Source organism: Protobothrops mucrosquamatus, unplaced genomic scaffold (genome assembly GCF_001527695.2).
Source record: "Protobothrops mucrosquamatus isolate PMUCROS unplaced genomic scaffold, P.Mucros_1.0 scaffold2635, whole genome shotgun sequence".
NCBI classification, from domain to species: domain Eukaryota; kingdom Metazoa; phylum Chordata; class Lepidosauria; order Squamata; family Viperidae; genus Protobothrops; species Protobothrops mucrosquamatus.
This window is the reverse complement of record NW_015388688.1, coordinates 71950-92804: the sequence shown is the minus strand read 5'-3', so window position 1 is coordinate 92804 and position 20855 is coordinate 71950. Positions and strand designations below refer to the sequence as shown.

At 37.3% G+C, this 20855-nt stretch overlaps 2 protein-coding genes across 3 annotated transcripts in view; one reads left to right on the top strand and one right to left on the bottom strand.

Moving 5' to 3' along the window:
• RTF1 (RTF1 homolog, Paf1/RNA polymerase II complex component) overlaps positions 1 to 9677 on the bottom strand; it is a 29264-nt gene extending 19587 nt beyond the window's left edge. The window contains exons 1-3 of the mRNA XM_015825436.2: positions 9568 to 9677; positions 2073 to 2183; positions 1118 to 1265 (exon numbers count right to left, since the gene is read on the bottom strand). Of these exons, the coding sequence (XP_015680922.1) occupies positions 1118 to 1265; positions 2073 to 2183; positions 9568 to 9645 (337 nt within the window). The 5' untranslated portion in view covers positions 9646 to 9677. The remainder of the gene's footprint in view (positions 1 to 1117; positions 1266 to 2072; positions 2184 to 9567) is intronic.
• A 543-nt stretch (positions 9678 to 10220) lies between these two features.
• Positions 10221 to 20812, top strand: NDUFAF1 (NADH:ubiquinone oxidoreductase complex assembly factor 1). 2 transcript variants are annotated; one of them, XM_015825434.1, is made up of 5 exons: positions 10221 to 10409; positions 11578 to 12146; positions 14192 to 14377; positions 15008 to 15082; positions 18077 to 20812. In XM_015825434.1, exons 2-5 carry the CDS (start codon positions 11649 to 11651, stop codon positions 18224 to 18226), a joined length of 909 nt encoding a protein of 302 aa, XP_015680920.1. In that variant the 5' UTR covers positions 10221 to 10409; positions 11578 to 11648; the 3' UTR covers positions 18227 to 20812. The 2 variants fall into 2 exon arrangements, with proteins under 2 accessions (XP_015680920.1, XP_015680921.1); XM_015825435.1 differs by lacking the exon at positions 10221 to 10409 and adding an exon at positions 10481 to 10495.
• The last annotated feature ends 43 nt before the right edge of the window (positions 20813 to 20855 follow it).

Genomic DNA, 20855 nt, shown 5'->3' with positions numbered 1-20855 from the left:
TGGCATTCCATAGATACTTATTATTATACAGTCTTGGTATCAATCCTGAAACCTGTACTGCTTGACAAGAAAGACTACAGCGATAGCAGGGAGTGCATTTTCTATAGACTTATTGGTAGCATTTGTTCATCATTAATATTTGTTATTACTGAGTAAATATCAGAATCCAAAAGTTCTGAATATGCCTCGGTGTTTTTGAGTAGTCACCAGTACATTGGCTTGCAAGATAGTCTCTAAAAGCACATTTATGACCACTGCAGCAACTTCGTGGTCATGTGATTGTCATTTGGACCTTTCACAGTTGGCAGGCATTTACAGCTGTTGCATCCCATGATCATGTCATAGCCATTTGCAACCTTCACGGCCAACAAGCAGAATCAGTGGAGAAACTGGTAATAAAACTGCAAGTTGTGGTCATATGAGGTTTCATTTAATGACTGTAGGTGATTCATTTAATAGCCTTGGCAGAAATGAGGTTATAATCCTATTACATCACATTTCATTTAATGACCACATTGCTCAGAAATAAAGTTATCAGTCCCAATTGTGGTTATTAAGCAAGAGCTACCCATATGAATAGGAAATACTCAGAATTGACTTTGAAAATAAAGCTATCTTTTGAATAAAGACATAAAGCATTTTTCCTCTGTTTCCTTTATATCCAAATATGAAAAGAGCCTGAAATGGACTTCTATTAACTTTTGGTATATCAACTTGGCCTACTGTTAATAAATTATCTAGAGCTATAGTGTTCAAACTATGTTCTCTGGAACCCAAGGGTTAATAAAATGTATTACATGAAATGATTTTTTAATGGGTTTTTCACTGATTTTTCATATTGAGAAAGATTCCTTGGGCAATTGAAGTTTGAAGACCCCTGAACTAGAGAAAAAAAATCTATGGTCTAATCTCTAAAGAATGTGGGTATGTTCTTATGATACCCTGAATCCCAAATTAACTTACCACACTTTAACCAAACTTATTTGAATCCAACCTGTACAGTTATGGATCAGTGGACTGTACCAACCAAGAAAATTGGGCTGGGTAAATATGCTATGTAAATTCAGCCCATATATGAATTCTTCCCATCACTAATACATGCATCCTTTTTTGTTACCTTCTTCTGGTGCTGAACTCTCTGCAGACGTATCTTTGTCGGAGCTGCCTGATGAAGCTGCTTTGTTCATCTGTTTCTTCATGGCTCCCTTCTTCTCTACTTTTGCAGCTTTTCCTTTCTTTTTGTTTTTAGAACCCCCTACTGTCCACTATAGCATAAAAGGAAAGATAGGAGTTACGAGACAAGGCTGAAGTATCTTCAAAGATTTCATGAAGCTAAATGTATAGACGTTCGGATTTTAATGTACATGCTTACACAACTGAACAAAATTTAATTTGACGAGTTAAGAAAATCACAGCTATAAAACAAAAATAATATTGTATTATAACTATATGCAAACAAAATAGCAAAACTTTTATTTTCTAGAAAAGGGAATGAAGAACTGAACAAATATTTTATAAACTGGAAAACAGTTTCATTTAGATACAACACTAAACCACTGTTTACTACTGTTTATTACCACAAGAGCAAAAGCAATTGCTTTTGTAATTGGAAAACTCCACTTGAACTCGGACTGTTACCAATTTAGTGTATCATTCAAAACTTTAGCTCCAGGTAACTACATAGTGAAAACAAGCCAACTTTATTGCCAAAAACATTGCATGCTTTCCTTAACCATGTCCCGTCAATAAATAAAATTCAGATGAAAATTATCTTTACATTAGAGATGATAGGATTGAACTTCCTGATAAGTTAGACTAGAGAATCACTCTTTGGAGTTTTCCTTTAAGATTTGTTTTAAGAGCAACCATTTTGAGATAATTTTTCCACAGGAATCAAGGGAATATTAGCTACTCCCCAACTCATAATATACACTATCACAAAGTCATGCAGTGTCAAGTGTGTCTAACCCTCACAAATGTCTTTCATATTTAATGTGAATAATCTCAGCACCAGAACTGAACGAATTCACATTACTTTGTTTTATTCAATTTACAGTTAAACACAGACTAACCTCAATATCACTATCTGAAGTCTCAGAGTCTGAAGATGCTGTAGGCTTGCTAACAGGTGCTTCCTTTTCTTCAGAATCACCACGTTTCCGCTTGGCCAATGACAGGAGCTCCTGGTAGAACACAAATAAAGAGTTCCTTAAGCATGAACTCTCTCCAAAGTTGAAGAGAAGTAATTTCCACTCAAATCTCCCATCTGAATCCTAACAGAATGTTAAATAGGATGCTTAAAGAAATGCTTAAAATTCTTTAAAATAATATGTCGTGATAAGGTCTGCCGTACAAACCAAAATGAAAAATGTGTCCTTCCTATTAGACTCTTGCTCCTTTGAACCTCTTTCTGAATAAAATTCTTGGGAGCCTGACTTTTCTTAGTTAATAGGGGGATTTTTATTATTTGCAGTATTCTATTTTTACTGTTTTGATTCTTATTAAGTAGGATTGCTCGCCAATTTCACACAATGTTGGAACGAAGACAGACAGACAGACCTGAAGAAGTACTAACATTATGTCATATGTAATTCCACAACTTGGCCGTAAAAACCATTGATTTTTCTTTTAAAAATCTGAACTTAAAACTGTTATTAGCAAAGCATTTTCAGATATTCAAAAATGCATTATGGCAATAGCACTTAGACTTGTATACCACTCCATAATACTTTACAGTACACTCTGAGCGATTTATAATGTCAGCATGTTGCCCCCAACAATCTGGGTCCTCATTTTACCAACCTCAGAAGGATGGAAGGCTGAGTCAACCTTGAGCTGGTCAGCAGCAAACTCCTGGCTTTGGGCAAAGTTAGCCTGCAATACTGCATTCTAACTAGTGTGCCACCATGGCTCTTATATTATTTAACTGAGTATTTGGTATTGGTATCACAATCACTAAAGATTAATTCACATACTTTGTCAAAATAAAGAGCAAATTCCAAGATTACACAAGGAATAGGAATTCCCTTTTTTACCCATGCAATTCTTTAAAATACTTTGGAAAAGTCACTAAGCATCTGTATAGGAGGAGGAGGCATATGTAGAAAGTTATAGTCATATGAAAAAATAAGTACACCTCACTGAAATTTTTGACTTTTTAACATACTTTAACATACAGATATTTGATCTTCATTTCAGCAATACAGATAAAGGCACATAACAAATGTTATATCTTCGTTTATATTTTGTGGTTTATTGTGTAATTTAAATAAACAGAAATGCAAGTTTCATATTTGGAAAAAATAAGTCAATCCCTATGTTTATCACTACCTCAAATAACTAAACGTAGAATCAGGTGCCCCAGATCAGATGCAAATGATTTGCAACTTCATATGGGAGGAAGCAATTTAGTTTGATTTGCTCTTTGTGGTTGAACTATGAAGTACTACCAGGACATCCTAGCAAGTTCAGCCTGAGATCAGAATGCAAATAGCTGAAAGAAGTCTGATAGCCCCTACTCCTCACCATAGTATCAAAGTGTATGAGTCTACCATTAAAAAAAAAGCTGCACAGATTCAATCTGCTTGAGAAGTTCTGCCAGGAGAAAACCTATGCTATCCAGAACAAACATCAGCACATGAATAAAGTTTGCTCATGAACACTTAGGCAAAGACTAAGACTTCTGGAACAATGTGCTCTGGACAGACAAGGCAAAGACAGAGCAATTTGGCCATAGTACCAGAAAGCATGTTTGGCAAAAATCAAAGATAACATTTCACTAGAAGAACCTGATACCAACTGTAAAGCACGGTACTGGAAAATATGTTTTGGGCTTTGGGGTACTTGAGGTTGCTTTTCATTTTAAAACATCTTGCTCATAATTTAAATTCTTTTAGAACGTATGAATTTATAAGCATTTCACAATAAACTGAACTACATTAATTTGAGATGATTTAGAACCTGGATTCTTTGAATAAGATTGTGGTACAATTCTTACTAAAACTTTTGTTACTGAAAGACAAACACGAAAAAAAAAAATCACTCAACTTTAAAATTCTGTTAAACAACAAACCACAGGTGCAGTAACAGTGTTAAAAGGAAATAAAATTGTTCAAGGTGAAATGGCCTGTATATAGTTTCTGGTTTGCAGAAATAATGTATGGTTTTTAAACATCTGTCACAAAACTGAGCAAGAACACTCCATATGAGCCCATGGAAAAAAATCATACATGAAGTATCTCAGTGCAGATAGAATATACATTGAAGAGTAAAATTGCTTATTTTCTGGGTTTCTGCTTTCATTCCGTACAGAAACCCTGTCCTGTTGTGGAACTATATTTTGCATTTATCTTAGCAACTGGAATTTTTAGTATGGAATGCTAAGATGATTAGCATTTTCTCCAGAGTGGTTTCCACACATAATTGATAAATACAAATTATTTAATGGAGTTCCTCTTACAGTAGGAGAAAAGAGTATTAAACATTTTTTCCTTTCTTTAACAATTTCTTCCAAGGTTGAAAACATTTTTCAACTTGGACTCTACAAATAGACTGGGACTAGATGAAGCTTAGAAAGTAGCAGTCTTTTATTATATAAGACATGATTTTAAGGGACGTGTCTGCCTTTGCCTCGAGTTGGTGGGGGTGAGGAATTTCTGCATTGAGCCTTTAGTACATTCCTTCTGGTGTATTTTTCTTAATTTATATATAGTCCTCAACTTACAACAGTTCATTTAGTGACTGTTCAAAGTTACAACGGCCCTGAAAAAAGTGACTTATGACCATTTTTCACAGTTACAACTTTTGCAGCATCCCCATGGTCACGTGATAAAAATTCAGGTGCTTGACAACTGGGTCATATTTATGACCGTTATTGTTGTCCCAAAAATCATGTGATTACCTTATAAGATCCTCTGACAAGCAAAGTCAGTGGGGAAGCCAGATTCACTTAATAACCGAGTTACTAACTTAACTGCAGTGATTCACTTAACAACTGAAACATGGCTAGTCATAAAATAGGGCAATACTTACTTAACAAATATCTCACTTAACAACAGAAATTTTTAGTTCAATTGTAGTCGTAGGTCGAGGACTACCTGTATATAGTAACTGCACAGAATGATCAAAGTTTTAATTTCCATTCTAAGAGAATTACAGTCTATACAACTTGTCCTGAAATTTGTTTTTGTTTTTTACAAGAACCCCATGTTCTGTCATGTGACAAAGATTCTATTTAGTATATGGCTTGTGCAAATATTTATTGGGGAACACTCAAACTTTGCTGAGAGAGTCTCTTTCCACAGCCATTAACTGTCTTTTCTGATAAAAGCATTATTCAGCTAGGCTTTCTCACTTACAAATGAATGCAAAGTACCCCCAAAATATTCAAAACGTACGACTTCAGGTGAGGATTTATGCCAAAATAGATATCCCTGAAGGACTGGGCATAGAATGGCAGTGGGGATGGTGGTCAGATGGTGATCTGTAACCCAGCACAGTCTTTTTCGGGTAAAAGACAGATTGTGAGATTGCGACTTATGAGTAGACCGCAGAATTTAAGATTCTTGTGGCTGACTTGTGAGTCAAGCAGCTGGGAGTCAACGGGATTCAATGAAGCTCACGGCCATAATGTAACCTACAAGGACAGACGGTTCCCAGAGTCTCATTGCTTAATCATTTTTGGAAACTACTTAACCACTTCTCAACTATTAAAAACTTTCAGTTCAACAAGCTTTGCTGGCTGAGGAATTCTGGGAGTTGAAGTCCACAAGTCTTAAAGTTGCCAAGGTTGTGGTGCCCTCAGGGGGGAGCAGGGAGGTGCCTCTGAATGCCGCTTCTGGCATGCAAAAACTGGAGGCGCAAAAATGGACCACCATGTTACAAGGCGCAAAAATGGCCACCGCGGCACCACAGAGTACAGATACAAGGTGCTGCACCACATAAGAACGAGGCAGGGCTAGTGAGTATCATGCAGGCACTAGCCCCACCCCATTTGCAGTGCATGCGTGCTCATGGCCCCATGTGTGCATGCACGCATGTAAAATGCTTCCCCCTCCCTTTTCTTCCAGTCCACCAATCGACAATGGTTGGTGACCTCTGCTTTACCATCTCTACTCGAGCTTGCTAGTCGGCCGCTTCGCCTTCTTTGTGCTGGGCGGGGCTCCTGCTCTGGGCGGCAGTGGCAGCCTGATGGATCTGCTGCTGATGGCGGTGGCGCGCATGCCAATAGAGAGGGCTCTGAGTGCCGCCTCTGGCACGCATGCCATAGGTTTGCCACCACTGTCCTAAGAGACCACCCACACACCAACCTCATGCCCTTGCACACAGGCTGGTGGAATGAGAACATAATAATCCAAATTCTATAGAATAAATTTGATGTTAGAGATGAAACCGTGAACAATCTTGTGGCACTTGGATTTACCATAATGTATCGTTCTGTTTCAATAAGTGTTAATTCCTAGGAGATATCGGATTTCATACACTAATCAAGTCTGCTATAGAACCTCACATATTTGATCTCATTTTTTTCTTCTCTTTTCTTTTGCCAATGAAAGATAATGGGAAATAGGATAAGTTTCTATACCCCACTATTAAAAAAAAAAAATCTAGAAGCTATTAATCCAGAAATGAAACTATGGGTTCAAAATATGTGGATGGAGGATTATGAGAGAGATCCAAATGGACCAGAATCCATCAGGGTTGGAAAATATTGAAATTCTTTAAAACTAAGAAATACACTCCATCTATTCTAGAAAACTGCCAACAACTTGATATGCTTGAATCTTAGTTTTCATTAACAGCGAAATGCATATAAAAATTTATGGAATTTCCAGACTGACAAGGCATTGTAGACACTATCATGAAACCCTGAGAAGGAATTGGGCATTTTGGTACTGCAGTTAATTGTGAACAGATGAATATAAAGGCTTTTTCAGTAATTAATTAATATTTGAAACTACGTCTGGTGGAGAGTCTAGTTTCCTTCACCAATTTTCAATTCCTTATATTAACCAATAACATAGCAATAGATCTTCACCCAATCTAAAAGGAGGAAACAGCTGGAACAAGGGAATCCTTATAAGTAAGGTGGCTACATTAGTTATCCAAATGAACACATAAAAAAAAACATAGGAATTGTTCATAATTATGATAAATTGAACAGAGATGCAAGTTTCCATAGATATCCATTAGCTGGCGTCATGTCACATCATTCCAACAGTGTATCTCCCATGCCAAATAGTTGTAAAACAGATAAAATAGGCATCTTCCTGTTGAAGCAAGTTCAGCTTAGTTATTCCCTGAAAAAGTGTCATAAGTTATGAATATTAATATTGAGAATATTTTGTATCATGCCACAAAATACGTGACACTGACTTACTATAAGAAACAATTCTAACTTTGAAGATGAAATGAAATAATAATGAAAACTTGTAATTGAGTTAAAGGTACACATAATACCTTAACATATGATCAATACATCTTCAAGAAAAAAAAAAATGAAATCTTTATGTTTCTTATCCTGTTCCCTATTCCCTACTGAATACTCTCTACAAGAAACTGTTTTTTGCATGCTCAACTTCTCCACTATAAACTTTCTTTTCTTGATAGAAAGCTAATGAGTCAAGATTAAGAAAAGTTCATCAGTAACTCTGTCTCTATCACAGCCTTTTCCGATTTAGTATACATCAAGTATGTTAAGACTGCACTGCTATTATCTGCAGTTTATAATGTACAGCCATACTGATGCCAACTAGTAGCGATAAGAGTTTGTTAAATTTAGAAAGCTCTAGACTCTGGAAAACTGTTTTAGGATACCACAAAGGAGAGAGAGAAGATATCAGGGGACTTTTCACATGATACAATCAAGTCTGATTCTATGGTTTCCTTGTTGAATATATATTACTCTCAATAACTTATACACTTCAGGAGTGGCAATCAAATCCTGCTTTTCAACCCAAGAGCAACACAAAAGATAATTTCTTTGCTGATTATCATGCTTTCCACCCATCCCTAATATTAGGAGGAAACTCTATTGGGATAAAATATGTTATCCCTATTGCCAAACCCACTGTCCCTCTCTTCCCAATCATCTGAATTCCCTCCTAGATTTTATGAACCTTGAGGCAGTCCGTGGATGGTGTCAAAATAAAAAGGGAAACAGTTTGATAGCACTGGTACAGCCAAGGATGACTTAAGCCATCATGGGGACTCAGTACAAAAAACTATGGGCATGTTTGTACTATGGTTAGATACAAGTGGAGACATGGACAAAAACTGTGATATTCCTATCCAAAATGTATATTATCATTTACTGATTTTGGCCTAGTTTCTACAATAGTTGCTCACTGTTCTATGATTACATGGTTTTCATACACAAAGAACAACCCAGAAAAATATGCATATTAATGGAGAATATGAAATAGCCTTCCGCAAAATATGAAGCAGCCTTCCACCAAAAAATCTATTTAAGACGTAATGACTGGAATTTAGAATCTTCTCATGGAATGATAGAATACGCCACCCACAGTGGTGCCTCATTGAAAAAGGCAAGATTAGAGACAAAATTAATCTCAGTATATAAAATCCAGCAACAGCAAGCGCACCCTAACATAATCTACAGGAGGGGAATCTTCTTTGGTACAAACAGCAATATAGTCGCCTGAAGGCAGGACAAGAAGCAACGGGTGGAAACTAATCAAGGAGAGAAGCAACCTAGAACTAAGGAGAAACTTCCTGACAGTGAGAACAATTAACCAGTGGAACAACCTGCCTCCAGAAGCGGTGAATGCTCCAACATTGGAAGTTTTTAAGAAGAGACTGGACAGCCATTTGTCCGAAATGGTATAGGGTTTCCTGCCTGAGCAGGGGGCTGGACTAGATGACCTTCAAGGTCCCTTCCAACTTTATTATTATTATTATTATTATTATTATTATTATTATTATTATTATTATTAACTCTAGAAATGCCGCAAAGACATTGAGCAACTGGGTAAGTTCAAGCAAGGGTTGCAAATCAAGAGGTAGGTACAAAAACCTAGGAGAAAATCGAAATAAATGATATAGAGTTTATCGGAGGAGAAAGAAGCGACACAACAGAGAAAGGGGGTTGCAAAGGTTCCCATCGCCCATCATTCCCACAACTATCGGGGGGGGAATAACTCAATGTTCAACTAGATCTCACCCTCACGGCTCTCCAAGTCACAACACAGCCTCTCCATCCTGCCACCTGCCAAGACTGGATCCTTTTCGCCTAACTCCAAGCTCTTCTTATTCGCCTTCGCTGCATCGACAACCCCGCGTTTCAAAAGCCCATTTGCTCCATCATCTCCTCAACCACGTTTGCTGCGAGACTCCTCTCTTGGCGACCCTCATGTATATAAAACCACACGCTCTCCCCTCTCCCTCAGGAGCCGCCTGACTCCTGCACCACTCCGGGCAGAGAGAGAGAGAGACGAAAGCCGCTTGGATGCGAGGGGGTATCTACGGCACCCATCCACACCGACCCAGGCAAAAGCGAGGACGGAGCCCTGGGGCCCAGTTCGGCGGCGGTAGCGCCACCACTCTCACCTGGTCCAGGTTCTCCTCGCTGCCGCTGTCCTCGGTGTCGGAGTCAATGAGGACCCGGCCTTTCCGCTTCTTCACCATGGCGGAACTCGCGCCGCCGCTCCCGTCCCCTCCTCAGAGCGGGCCCAGCGGACGGTGCGGCACTCCGAGCGGCAGGCCTCTGCCAAGCCACCGAGCCGCTCGCCAGCCCGCCCGCCAGCCAGCCAGCCCGGGACACAAAGGGCACCGAGCATGCGCCATGCAACGCGTCGGATGTAGGCGTGGCCGGCGTAGAAAGCGCTACTGGCCGTTAGGCGCTGAGCCGGGGGCGGAGTTAAGGGGCGTTCCCGCGTCAGTTGGGGGTGGGGGGTGGGTAGGCTGTGCTGTGGTCCCGAGGGAGCCGCTGTCGGAGGAGAGAGCGAGCGATGGTGGGGTGGTTGCCTTAAATGGGGGCACGTAGTTCTTTTTTTTTTTGTAACTAGTGAACGCTTAAGACCCATTACAGGCAATATAAAACCTTGGCTAGGCCCGTCGTTGAAGGAGAGGGCCTATTAGGATCTTGGAAGCCCCTTCTGTCCTGTTGCCGTTTACGTCAGCTCTCTTCCGTTGGAGAGCTTTTCGACCAGGCTAAAAAAAATAAATCAGTAAATGAAACATCCTCCTTTCTCCATCTTTTAAAAAAGCACTAAAAGCCACCGATTTTCTAGTCGGAGCAGAAAATGTTCTTGTTCTGCGGTCCTGATCTACTCGAGGGAAACGAAACGGAACCTTTGTTCTAGGCTGTCTTTCCTTGAGGAGTCCGGACGACTTTCAGAGTTGGACTTGCCGGCGGAGAACTCGGGCCGAAAGACGGCGGCGAATGCAAGGTGAGCGAAGGGGATCGCACTTTGCAAAGGTTAACTCCCCGTTGAACCACAGCACCCATCATCCCCAGTCAGCATTAGTAGAATGGGTAATCATCATCATCATCATCATCATCATCATCATCATCTACTGTATTGGGAATGAGAATTAAGTGAAACTTGGTTGCAAGTTAGGGGTGAACTTACTACTTCTTCAAGGAAGCAGAAAGCCAAGACGACGGAGAAGGATAGAAACAGAGCGAACTGAGTGCATTGTCCCGCTCAGTGGGTTTACTGGTTTACAGCTATCTGGTCTTCCCTATCTAATGATGCTTCTTAAGAGTGAATAAATATTGAAAAAGTTATTTCAAGCCAGCCAGGAAACTCTTCTTAAGAGTTTCTGAGAGAAGAGAAACTTCTCAGAGTTTCTCTCTCAGCATCCATGGAAACTCTTTTGAATCAGAGCCCCTAATTATAGAGTAGATAAAGGTTTTTTTAAAGGTTTTTAAAAGGCACAGCAAGACTTAATCACTAAGCCAGCTTTTTCAAAAAAGCTGGCTGAGGAATTCTGGGAGTTGAAGTCCACAAGTCTTAAAGTTGCCAAGCTTGAGAACCCCTGACTTAGTGAATCTTAGGTGATACCCCAGAAAGTCAAGCAGAATTCAACTTGGTTAATAGTTGGATGGGGGATCAGCAGAAAATCCCAGGATTGCAGACTAGGCTGCAAAATGAAATGTTCAGAAGAAGGCAGTGGCAAACTTGCATGTGGCCCTGACCATATAGTCACCAAAATTGATCTTGACTCAATAAAGTCTTTACCTAACAAACAGAAGTTTGATGAATGCTTGTTTAAATAACCGGTATTTTCCAGATTGTGTTCACATTGCTGAGTTTATGTGTGCAGTTCTGTTAAAACATAAATAGAGAATTTTATTTTATTTTTATTTTTTTCATTTCCTTTTGCAGTAAAGGTGTCACAAATGAAAAGGTTGATTTTATTTTTTTGTTTTAAGAACATTGTATATGTCATATGGTATCGGTTTTGCTTATGCAGCTTAGGTTATTGATAGTGTTACTTATGATAATACAGTTAACAAGGTATCTATAACTTGGTATATTTGGGAAAGTAAATGGAACTAAAAATATTAAACAAATATTTCATTTAAAAATATTTTTATTTGTATTATAACAGGTAAAGATAACCTGCATTAATCAGAAATAGATACCGTTTGGTTAAGGGAAGCTACTCATCAAAATTCGCTTATGGCTTCATTTCTCAAGATGCTGGATTGTCTCTCTTTGGTAAACAAAAACCACTGCCAAAGTAGTTTGTGTAGGACTCTTGCAGATGGTCACCATGCAAGATGGTCTAGTGGCTATCAGAGACCTGGAACATCTCTTGAGAAAATTTCACCATGGAAGGCAATTGATAACTTTAAGAATGTAGTGGAAGAACTCAAAACACAATGTGGGCTTGTAAAGAAAGAGGTAGTTGATTTTATGAAAGAGGTTGACCAAAAACCAATGGAAGATTATTTATTGAATCAGACAAAAGTGATATGGGAATTTCGTAGTGAAGAAGATTTAAATAAATGGGTGCTCGGTTCTGACACAGCGATTGGAGGGAAAAGTGAAATTTATCTAAAGCTAGATAAGAATAAACAGTATGCTGTCCTGTCTGGGAACCTCAATACTACTGTACCTCATGATGGAGTGACAAAATATAGTGGATATTGTGCCATGGTATCAAAACCAGAAATGGTGAGTACAATCATATTAACATTTTAAAAAGTGGTTTATTCTTTTAGCCAAAAATGGCTTCCATTTGAAAAACTCCAAAATTCTCTTCTAAAAAGTACTATTCCCATTTAATACTATTTTTCAAAGTGGGGAATAATAGTAAAGCTGCATTCTTAAATATATTGGCCTGTAACTCTCCATTGTTAACTCTTACTCCTCTTGGAGTGGCATTCAACAGCATAGCAGTCAAGAGATAATCTGTACCTCTAGCCTGCAACTGTGAAATTACCAGCATGGGATTTGGAGCATTACAGGGATTGCAGGGGACAAGAGGATGGGAAAGGATAAATATAAGTATGCTTATACTATGGATTGTGGTATTATGTTTTACATAGACTTGTAAAGTGCATCCTTGATTCACAAATAAGCAATTACAAATTGCTTCATTACCCTCATAATATGCTCAAATTACTCCCTTGTTTAATAAAAAGTATTACTTTAACAACCACTGATTTAGCTGGAGAAAATGTGCCATATTTCCTATCTAAGTGTCCTTGTATATGCTAAGACAGTGAAATACCTCTGTGAAATAATGTTTAAAATAAAATTTCACCTGTTAATAAATGCTATAACATGCTTTTGTTATATTTATATTACATCAGGCTAAAATTCTCATAATGGCTAAATCATAATTGCATTAGATTTTATTTTTGGTCAACAAGCATTTAAAAAGCCATTGTTGATTTATTGTAATGTAGTTTGTTAGTTTTGGCTTGAACCCATTCAAATAAATTATTGTTTTTATCATTTTGTATGAACCTAGCCAAGTTCATTAATTAATTAGGTGTAATTGAATGATGTGGTTTAAAATAAAGTGCAGTTGGTCACTACGTTAAGAATTTAAATCCCAGATGAAGTTTAAAAAATTAGTTATAATTTCCCACAAGATAGATTTCTTTAGAAAAATTGCCAAACCTATTCTTTTTGTAATATAGAGATTTGCTGTTCAGTGTTGTCAGTGATTGCTTAGAAATAAAACTGCTGCATTTAATGGAGCCTAATCATAAGTAAATTAGCTGACTTGAACAATTTTGAAAAGCTAAAGAGGACTAGTAATCAACAGAGATTGCAAAGAATCACAAGGACTTGGACAAAATCAAAAGTTTAAAAATTTCCATAAGAAGGCAGTCTACTTCCCTATTGTTGCAAAAAAAAAACAACCCCTGCAAATATGCCCAAATAATCACCAGGATTCAGGTTTGTCTTGAGATAAATTTTGCCTTTATTATTTTTAATCTTAAGAAATAGTTCATTCAGCAGCATAATATAAACTTTGTTCCTTTTCACCCAAAAATGATTTTTAAAAGTGTGGGGGTTTTTTCAAGCTTTTATCATATTTTTAAAGCCCACTTCACAACCATTTTATCTATCCTTCCACTGCACTGGAGTGTGCAGATTATTTATTTGCTTTTTCATTGATAGTGGTAATAAGCAAATTGATGAGACTTGTAAAATTAGACTGTCAGTTATAATCTGTTGTGAAGCCGTGGTACAGTGTAACATGTCAAACGTTGCTGTAGATCTTGTTTGAAGAAGAGATGTCTCTAGAGTTTTTCTGTCTGTTGCACTTACGTTGCATTCTGCTACCCTCAAGTGTCACCTTCAAGCAAAGGCATTTTGGTCTAAGTGTGTGTGGAAACTGGCAGTATAACCACAATTTTACTAGCCTGGAAATTTGGATAGTTTCTGGTATCTTGTCCAAGAATAATTGAAAGGTTTTCTCAACTAGGGTGGGGTAGATACAAATGGTCTCAGTGCAGTGGAGTTTTTATGTGTATGTGTGTGTGGTGTTCAGTTGCTTATTACGTGATAAATTTCTGATGAGAAAGTAATGTTTATGACAGAATCCACTTGTCATGACAGTTATGTGAAAAGGATAGAGCAGAATAATAGAAGAAAAAAAACATCTCAGCAGTGAACAAAATAATATTAAGAAAGGGAGAAGGAAACTTTGCCAAATGTAACAATTGGTGAAATACTAAAAGTAATATTATATATTTTGGCAGCTTGCTTTTCGTCGTACAAAATTACATGATTGGTCAAATTTTAATAGTCTATGTCTGCGTGTCCGTGGTGATGGTAGGCCGTGGATGTTAAACATCAATCCAAGCAGATACGACCCTACTTCAGTGAAGGATGCTTATAACTACTTCATATTCCCCCGAGGGGGGCCATATTGGGAGGAAATCGAGGTAACAGTTATGACTTTTTTGATACTATTATAGAAAGTATGGATTCTGATATTTGAAAAAATAAGCAAACAAGAATCTTTGGTTTCAAATATTTGAAACATAAAAAAGGATTATTTTCTTATGTGACTTTTTCCCCCCTCTAGCTTGGATTTTTTTTGTAAGAGTTTGAGAATGGCAAATTGCCACCTACCCATGGTAGGTAACTGGAGTTCTACTACTCCAGTTGCTATAGTACTTTTGTATTGAAAATATTTTTCTTTATTAAGAAAACTAGCATACAATTGCCTGTGCAATTATAGTCAATTGAGACAATTTACTATGCAAAAAGTAGTGAAAATGGTTGTATGTAAGAAAGTGAAAATTGGTTATATCAGTAGAAACTAAAAAAAAAAGGGTTGAATGTTATAGAGATGGGTCTCTTAAGAAATGTGTGCAGTAAAACAGCCAAGAAAAGAAAGGATGTTAATGAATGTATATTGAATAAAAATGTCAGTATTCGTAACAAGATATATGGTATGTTGTGCTTTTGTCAAAAAACAAACAATGTATGAAAGAAAAATGAATATGTTGAAAGAAATATTCAAATACTCACATACATTTTTTAACTGATCTGTAAATTCTTTACAACAGGTTCCATTTTCTAAGTTCTTTTTTACAAGCCACGGTAGAATCCAGGATGGCCAGTATGAAATGTGGCCAGATAGGGTAAGTGGTTTTTAAACTTGCTATTTGAAAATGCATATAAGGTCTGTGATCAAAATCCTTAATCATTTATTCACTGAATTTGATTTATATCATATCTTTTTGCTCTAGTAGGGATCAAGGTAGCTAACTAAACTAAACTAGACTAAACTAAACTAACTAGAATAAAAAAGCAGCGTTAAAAACTAAGTAAAATAATATATATGAATGATTATATTCATTCTATCAATTCTAGGAAGATTATCCACTTGGGGAAGAAATGTGTGTTTATACATTTCCTAAAAACTTTCAGAAGGGTGTATTCCACCCAATATTTTGTTTTCAGGAAATGTAATAAGCATTTCCTTCTCATCCATCTCATTGCAAAAGACACTGAAGAGTACATTATCCAGGAATAATCCATGTGGCACTCCATTTGATACTTCTCTCCAGTTTGATGAGGAACCAGTATTTGAGTAGACTTCTTGAGTCAGCAGTGCACACAATTATACCATTCAGACCACACTTAACAAGCTTGTTAATCAACGCCATGTGGATTTTTATATATTTTGCTAAAGCCAAGATATATCCGTAGCATTCCCAATTTATTAAAAAAGTTTCTCAGAGCACAAGATACGTGAGGCCAGGTTGGTTCTTGACAATTTCATCTAACTTAGTAAGTACCAAAGTGCTTACAAATAAAACTCTTTATCAGTTTTTCTGGAATATTCCCAAGTATCAGACCGTTCGAACTACACATCTTCAGAACTACAGATCAAATGCTAGATGAAATGCAAAGAGAGAAGCAATAGAACTAAGAAGAAATTTCCTGGCAGTTAGAACAATTAATCAGTGAAACAACCTGCCCCCAGAAGTTGTGAATGCTCCAACACTGGAAGTTTTTAAGAAGAGACTGGACAGCCATTTGTCTGAAATGGTATAGGGTTTCCTGCCTAAGCAGGGGGTTGGACTAGAAGATCTCAAAGGTCCCTTCCAACTACTACTACTACTACTACTACTACTACTACTACTACTACTACTTATTATTATTATTATTATTATTATTATTATTATCATCATCATCATCATCATCATCATCATCATCTTTTCTGTCCCTATTTTGTGAGGGACATTTGTATCTTCTGGTCATTTGGAACTTTACTAGTTCTCTATAATTTATTGAATACGATATATATGAAACATAGTTTGTATCAGTCAGCTAGTTTCTTCAGCACCCTAATATGAAATTAAACTGGCTCTAGATATTGAAACACATTTAAAGTGAAAAGATATTCCCCGATTGTCATATTTCTGACAATCTCAGGCTTCATTCTGACTGTTCATACCTGGTGTAACATAGGGACAGAAAATGAATCAAATTCTTCATTGTGTTTTCCTCCTTGAATCCCAACTCTAGTCACTGTTACTTTCTATGTAACTAGGACAACTGGAACATTAAAAGCACGTATGATAGTTGGATTCTTGATGTTCTCTGAACTTGGTGGTTTTCCTGAAGATATTCCATTATTAAACTAGGCTAAAGTCAGTGCGGTGTGGGAAAACAAGCTCAGCAAACACCAAGAATCCAACCCTGAACTACATAATATTCTTTACTGTAACAATGATGACAGATCTTCTATACAATGAATAAAGTGTAATTGATTATTTAAAGGTATGTATCATATCAATCCATTCTAGTCAGTTTGGTTTAATGGTTAGTGTTGGACTAAGTGTGGAAAATCTGAGTTCTAGTCCTGGCTTAAGTACAAAAGCCAACTGGGTTACCTTGGGCCAGGCATTCTCTCATTCCTAGGAAGAAAACAATAGCAAACTTCCAAAAACACTGCTTACAGAAAGGATTACAGCTCAGATTTGGATAGGCTTTCTTTCAGACACTGCTATATGTCTTAAATGCATTTCCACAAATTTTAAGATTTTTTAGTAATTAAAGTAATATACATGTTTAAAAAGTTACCCAAGTTTATTCAAACGTTTGTTGAGGTTTTTTTAAGCTGGTAAGGTAAAAAGGGAGTTTTAAATACTTCTTTGAGCTTGCATCAAACTAGGTCTTATAAATGCCTTAATGTATAACATGAAGCAATTATCGGGAACTAAACAAAAACTAAAGCTTGAATCCAGGGATAGATTTAATAAGTAGCAATGCCCTACTGCTTACAAAAGACAGCTTTGCTGAATGCTTTGGATTCCCTGGGTCACATCTGCCCAGGGCTTTTTTTCTCATAGAACACCCAGAACGGAGTTCCGGTACCTTTTTTGGATGGAACCTTGTAGGGTAGGCAAGGCGGGTTGTATGACATGTGTGAGTTCCGGCACCTTTTTTTTTTTTTTTTTTAAGAAAAAAAGCACTGCATCTGCCTATTCTATGCATTGTTTCAGAGGAACTTTCAGCCTTGAAGGAGTATAGATTTTTGATGGGGAAAAGACTGCTGAATCTGTGTACTAAAGGAGGAGGAGGAGGAGGTTTGGAACATTTTTGAGTTCTCTGGAAATTCTGTTCTTGATTTAAATAAGTTTTGAATGTTGCTAATCAAGATGTCATGTATCTGACTAATGAAACACTTCAAAGAACTTTCAGGCATTGTTTAACCTAAAAAGCCTTTATTAGTGTAACGGAGTGTCAGCACGGCATGGAGGAATGCCAAGATCTGAATTTCCCTTCCTTTGCACATAACATTCCAGGCATTTCCCCTCCCCTATTTTGGGGTCATGATTCACATCTTCCAATTAACCTGGAGGGCAAAGATTCCCTCCTCTTCCATTCTCATCTGAATTAACTCTAAAAGTACCAGACAGTTCTGCATATTTTGTCAAAGCAAGAATATTCAATATTAGCAGCGTTGACACAAGAACTATGTAGTTAACGTTTCATCTTTTTTATGAAAATTGTTGCAAAAACATCAGTTTAGGCTTAATAGACACAACATAAATAAATGCTGCCTGACTTTAGACAATATTTTTGTGAAAATAATACAAAGTGTTTTTTCTCTTTTTTAACAGATCAGCACATTGGGACTTACTCTGGCTGATAAAGTAGATGGTCCATTCCAGCTGGATATAGACTTCATTGGATTGTTCAGTGACAAATCACATACAGAAACATTTGCCTATGAGCTCTATGAAAGAAATCCCCAGAAACAGAACAAGTAGAGGCTAGTTGTTTGTATCAATTTAGAATATTTCTGCAATTGCATAGCATTCAATAGTAATCTACAGTTGAGTAGGGGACCTATCAGTGAATATAAGTTAAATAAGCAATTAGTCATGGGAAAATGACAAAAATCAAAATAGTAAAGTAAGAATTTGATGATAGTACCATCTAGCATGCAGCCATTTAGCCATCACTTGGATGGTGATGATGGTGGGAAGTGAAACTAATGTGCACATGCTCCCCACTCCCCAATTAGTAAAGAACATCTGTATAAGAAACAGAACTGAGCTTATCCTACTTTTTACATGTAGTTTACATGTACTTACATTGGCCAGAAGAAAATTACTGCATTTATTTTAGCTGAAGGAGAAATGAATGTATGAATATCAAAATTTTATATATAATATGATTGCCATCAAGTTGTTTTTGACGCCTAGCAACCTCAGATATTCTCCCTGGTCTATCCCTAAGTTGCTTTAGATCTTCCAAAATTGTATCCATTGCTACTGTACGTCTATCTGCCTTCCTGTTCATTCTCCTTATAACTTCCACTTTCCCCAGCATTAGAGCCTTTTCCAGAAAGCTAGGTTTTCACATATGTCTGAAGCAGAATAATTTAAGCCTCGTCATTTGTGACTCTGGTAAGAACTCTGGGATGATTTGTTTTGTGATCCATTGATTTTTATTTTTTGGGCTATCCACATTCTTGGCAGTCTTCAACACCAAAGTTTAAAAGTGTGACTTCATGTAACTGCATCACTTTGCAACAGCAATTCCAACAGCTGCCATTAGTAACCAAATCCCACTGGTAAATGGACAAGGACTCAGGTTGATCCAAGCCATTCCTGACATGGTTCCCTTTCCCAGCCCCAAGCCCCCGTAAAGAAAGGGATTGCCTCATTTTCAATTCCCCACACTCATCTATGACTTCCCTGCACAGTAGCACTCCTCAGTGGCAGTGGTGGCAAAAGTAAATGCCTGGAGCCTTCAATCCCGGCCTACTGCCCCTGTTTCAGTCCGTGTCGCTAGACCCAAGAATTGCCACCTCAAATCCTACACTGGCCAGCCACCTTACTGCCACAGTGCGAAGCCCCTTATAGGCCCTGTCATACCCAGTTGACTTCCAGTATCTTTCACTACTGGTGAAGCATGCCCAGCCTTATCTAAGGCAGTGGCTTGCCGCACCAGGCCTTTTCCCCCAAGGCTGCTGTTGCCATTCTCCAATGATGTGTTATTTTCAGATTTCTGAGGTCTTCTGAAACATTGTAATAAGGCTGTACCTGTCATCTCCAAATTGCTGTTCTCACGGTGCTTTAGAAAGCTTTCAGAAAGCTTCCAAGGCCTTCATAGCTCCTGTTCTCCAAATCATTCATGCCATTCTTAAGATCATTTGGAAGCCTGGGTAGCCAAACGGGCAGAAATGTGGAGGGAATGGAAATAGGCAGATGGAGGAAGTTGAAGCACCCCTGCAGCCTTAGTGCAGGCAGGCTTGTAAGTGCCCAAATTATGATCACATGACTGCTGCATTGGCATTAACTTCAAGCATCAGATGTAAATACTATTTGTTCAAACAATCGCTGAACAAATGGCTGTTACACAAGGAATACCTGTAATTTGTCTTCCTTAATTTAATCCTACTTTTCTCCACTATTACTAGAGCTTGCAGATCCTTTGCATTTTTGGCTATTACGGTTGTGTCATCAACATAGCACAGGTTATTTTTGTTTGTTCCTCAAACAAGAGTATAGCATTTCTGAAGTTGTAGCTACAGCCAGCACCCTTGGAATTCAAATACCAAAATCATTTATTCTGGGTAAATTAACATTTAAATAAAACACACTTTTATATTTGAGTGATAACTGAAAGCATTTTTGTAACAAAGAGGTGAGAAAATTATGTTTCAAAAGATTTCCACAAATGTTTGAAAAAACCTGCTATAAATTGCTATAAAGGCAATTCTTTTTCATCAAGTTTGTTGATGTCAATTATTTTCTAATGGAAGAGTTTAATGTGAGCAGGAACTTTTAGGTAATGCCACTGAAGAAACTAGGTATGAGCAACCAATTAAAAGATTTAACTACTGCTTGATACAACTCTCCAGATTTCACCTTAACCTCGGTTGTATAAGTGACTTAGGCTCCTTTCCTAATGATTTGCCCCAGATGTATACTAGAATACAAGGGATTAGAAAAAGCATTGAGTAAGCTACCTAATCCATTATCACAAGCACCAGTAATGTGGATAAATTACTGTTTGAAAAGTATTATTTTATGATTATGGTACAAGAACTTAACAGGATTTAATCTACAGTGGTGCTTCTTCAATACATAAATGAATAGGGATGTTTTTTGCTAATTTGTTTAATTTATCTATTGCTTGGACTTGTGTGTAGAACATATATATTAGGTGATATTTATGCAGAAACATTGAAAATCCAAATAGGTTCACGTTTTAATCACCACTGTATAAGGAAAAAAGTTTTGGATAACTATGTGTATATTTTGAAATCAGTTTAGAAACCTTTTTACCAGTTTAAGAGCTGGTTTAGTAGCTAAGAAATTGATCTATTTTGAAGTAACAATATTTAAAATTTAAGTCATCTCGATATATACTATCCTATTTTCCCCA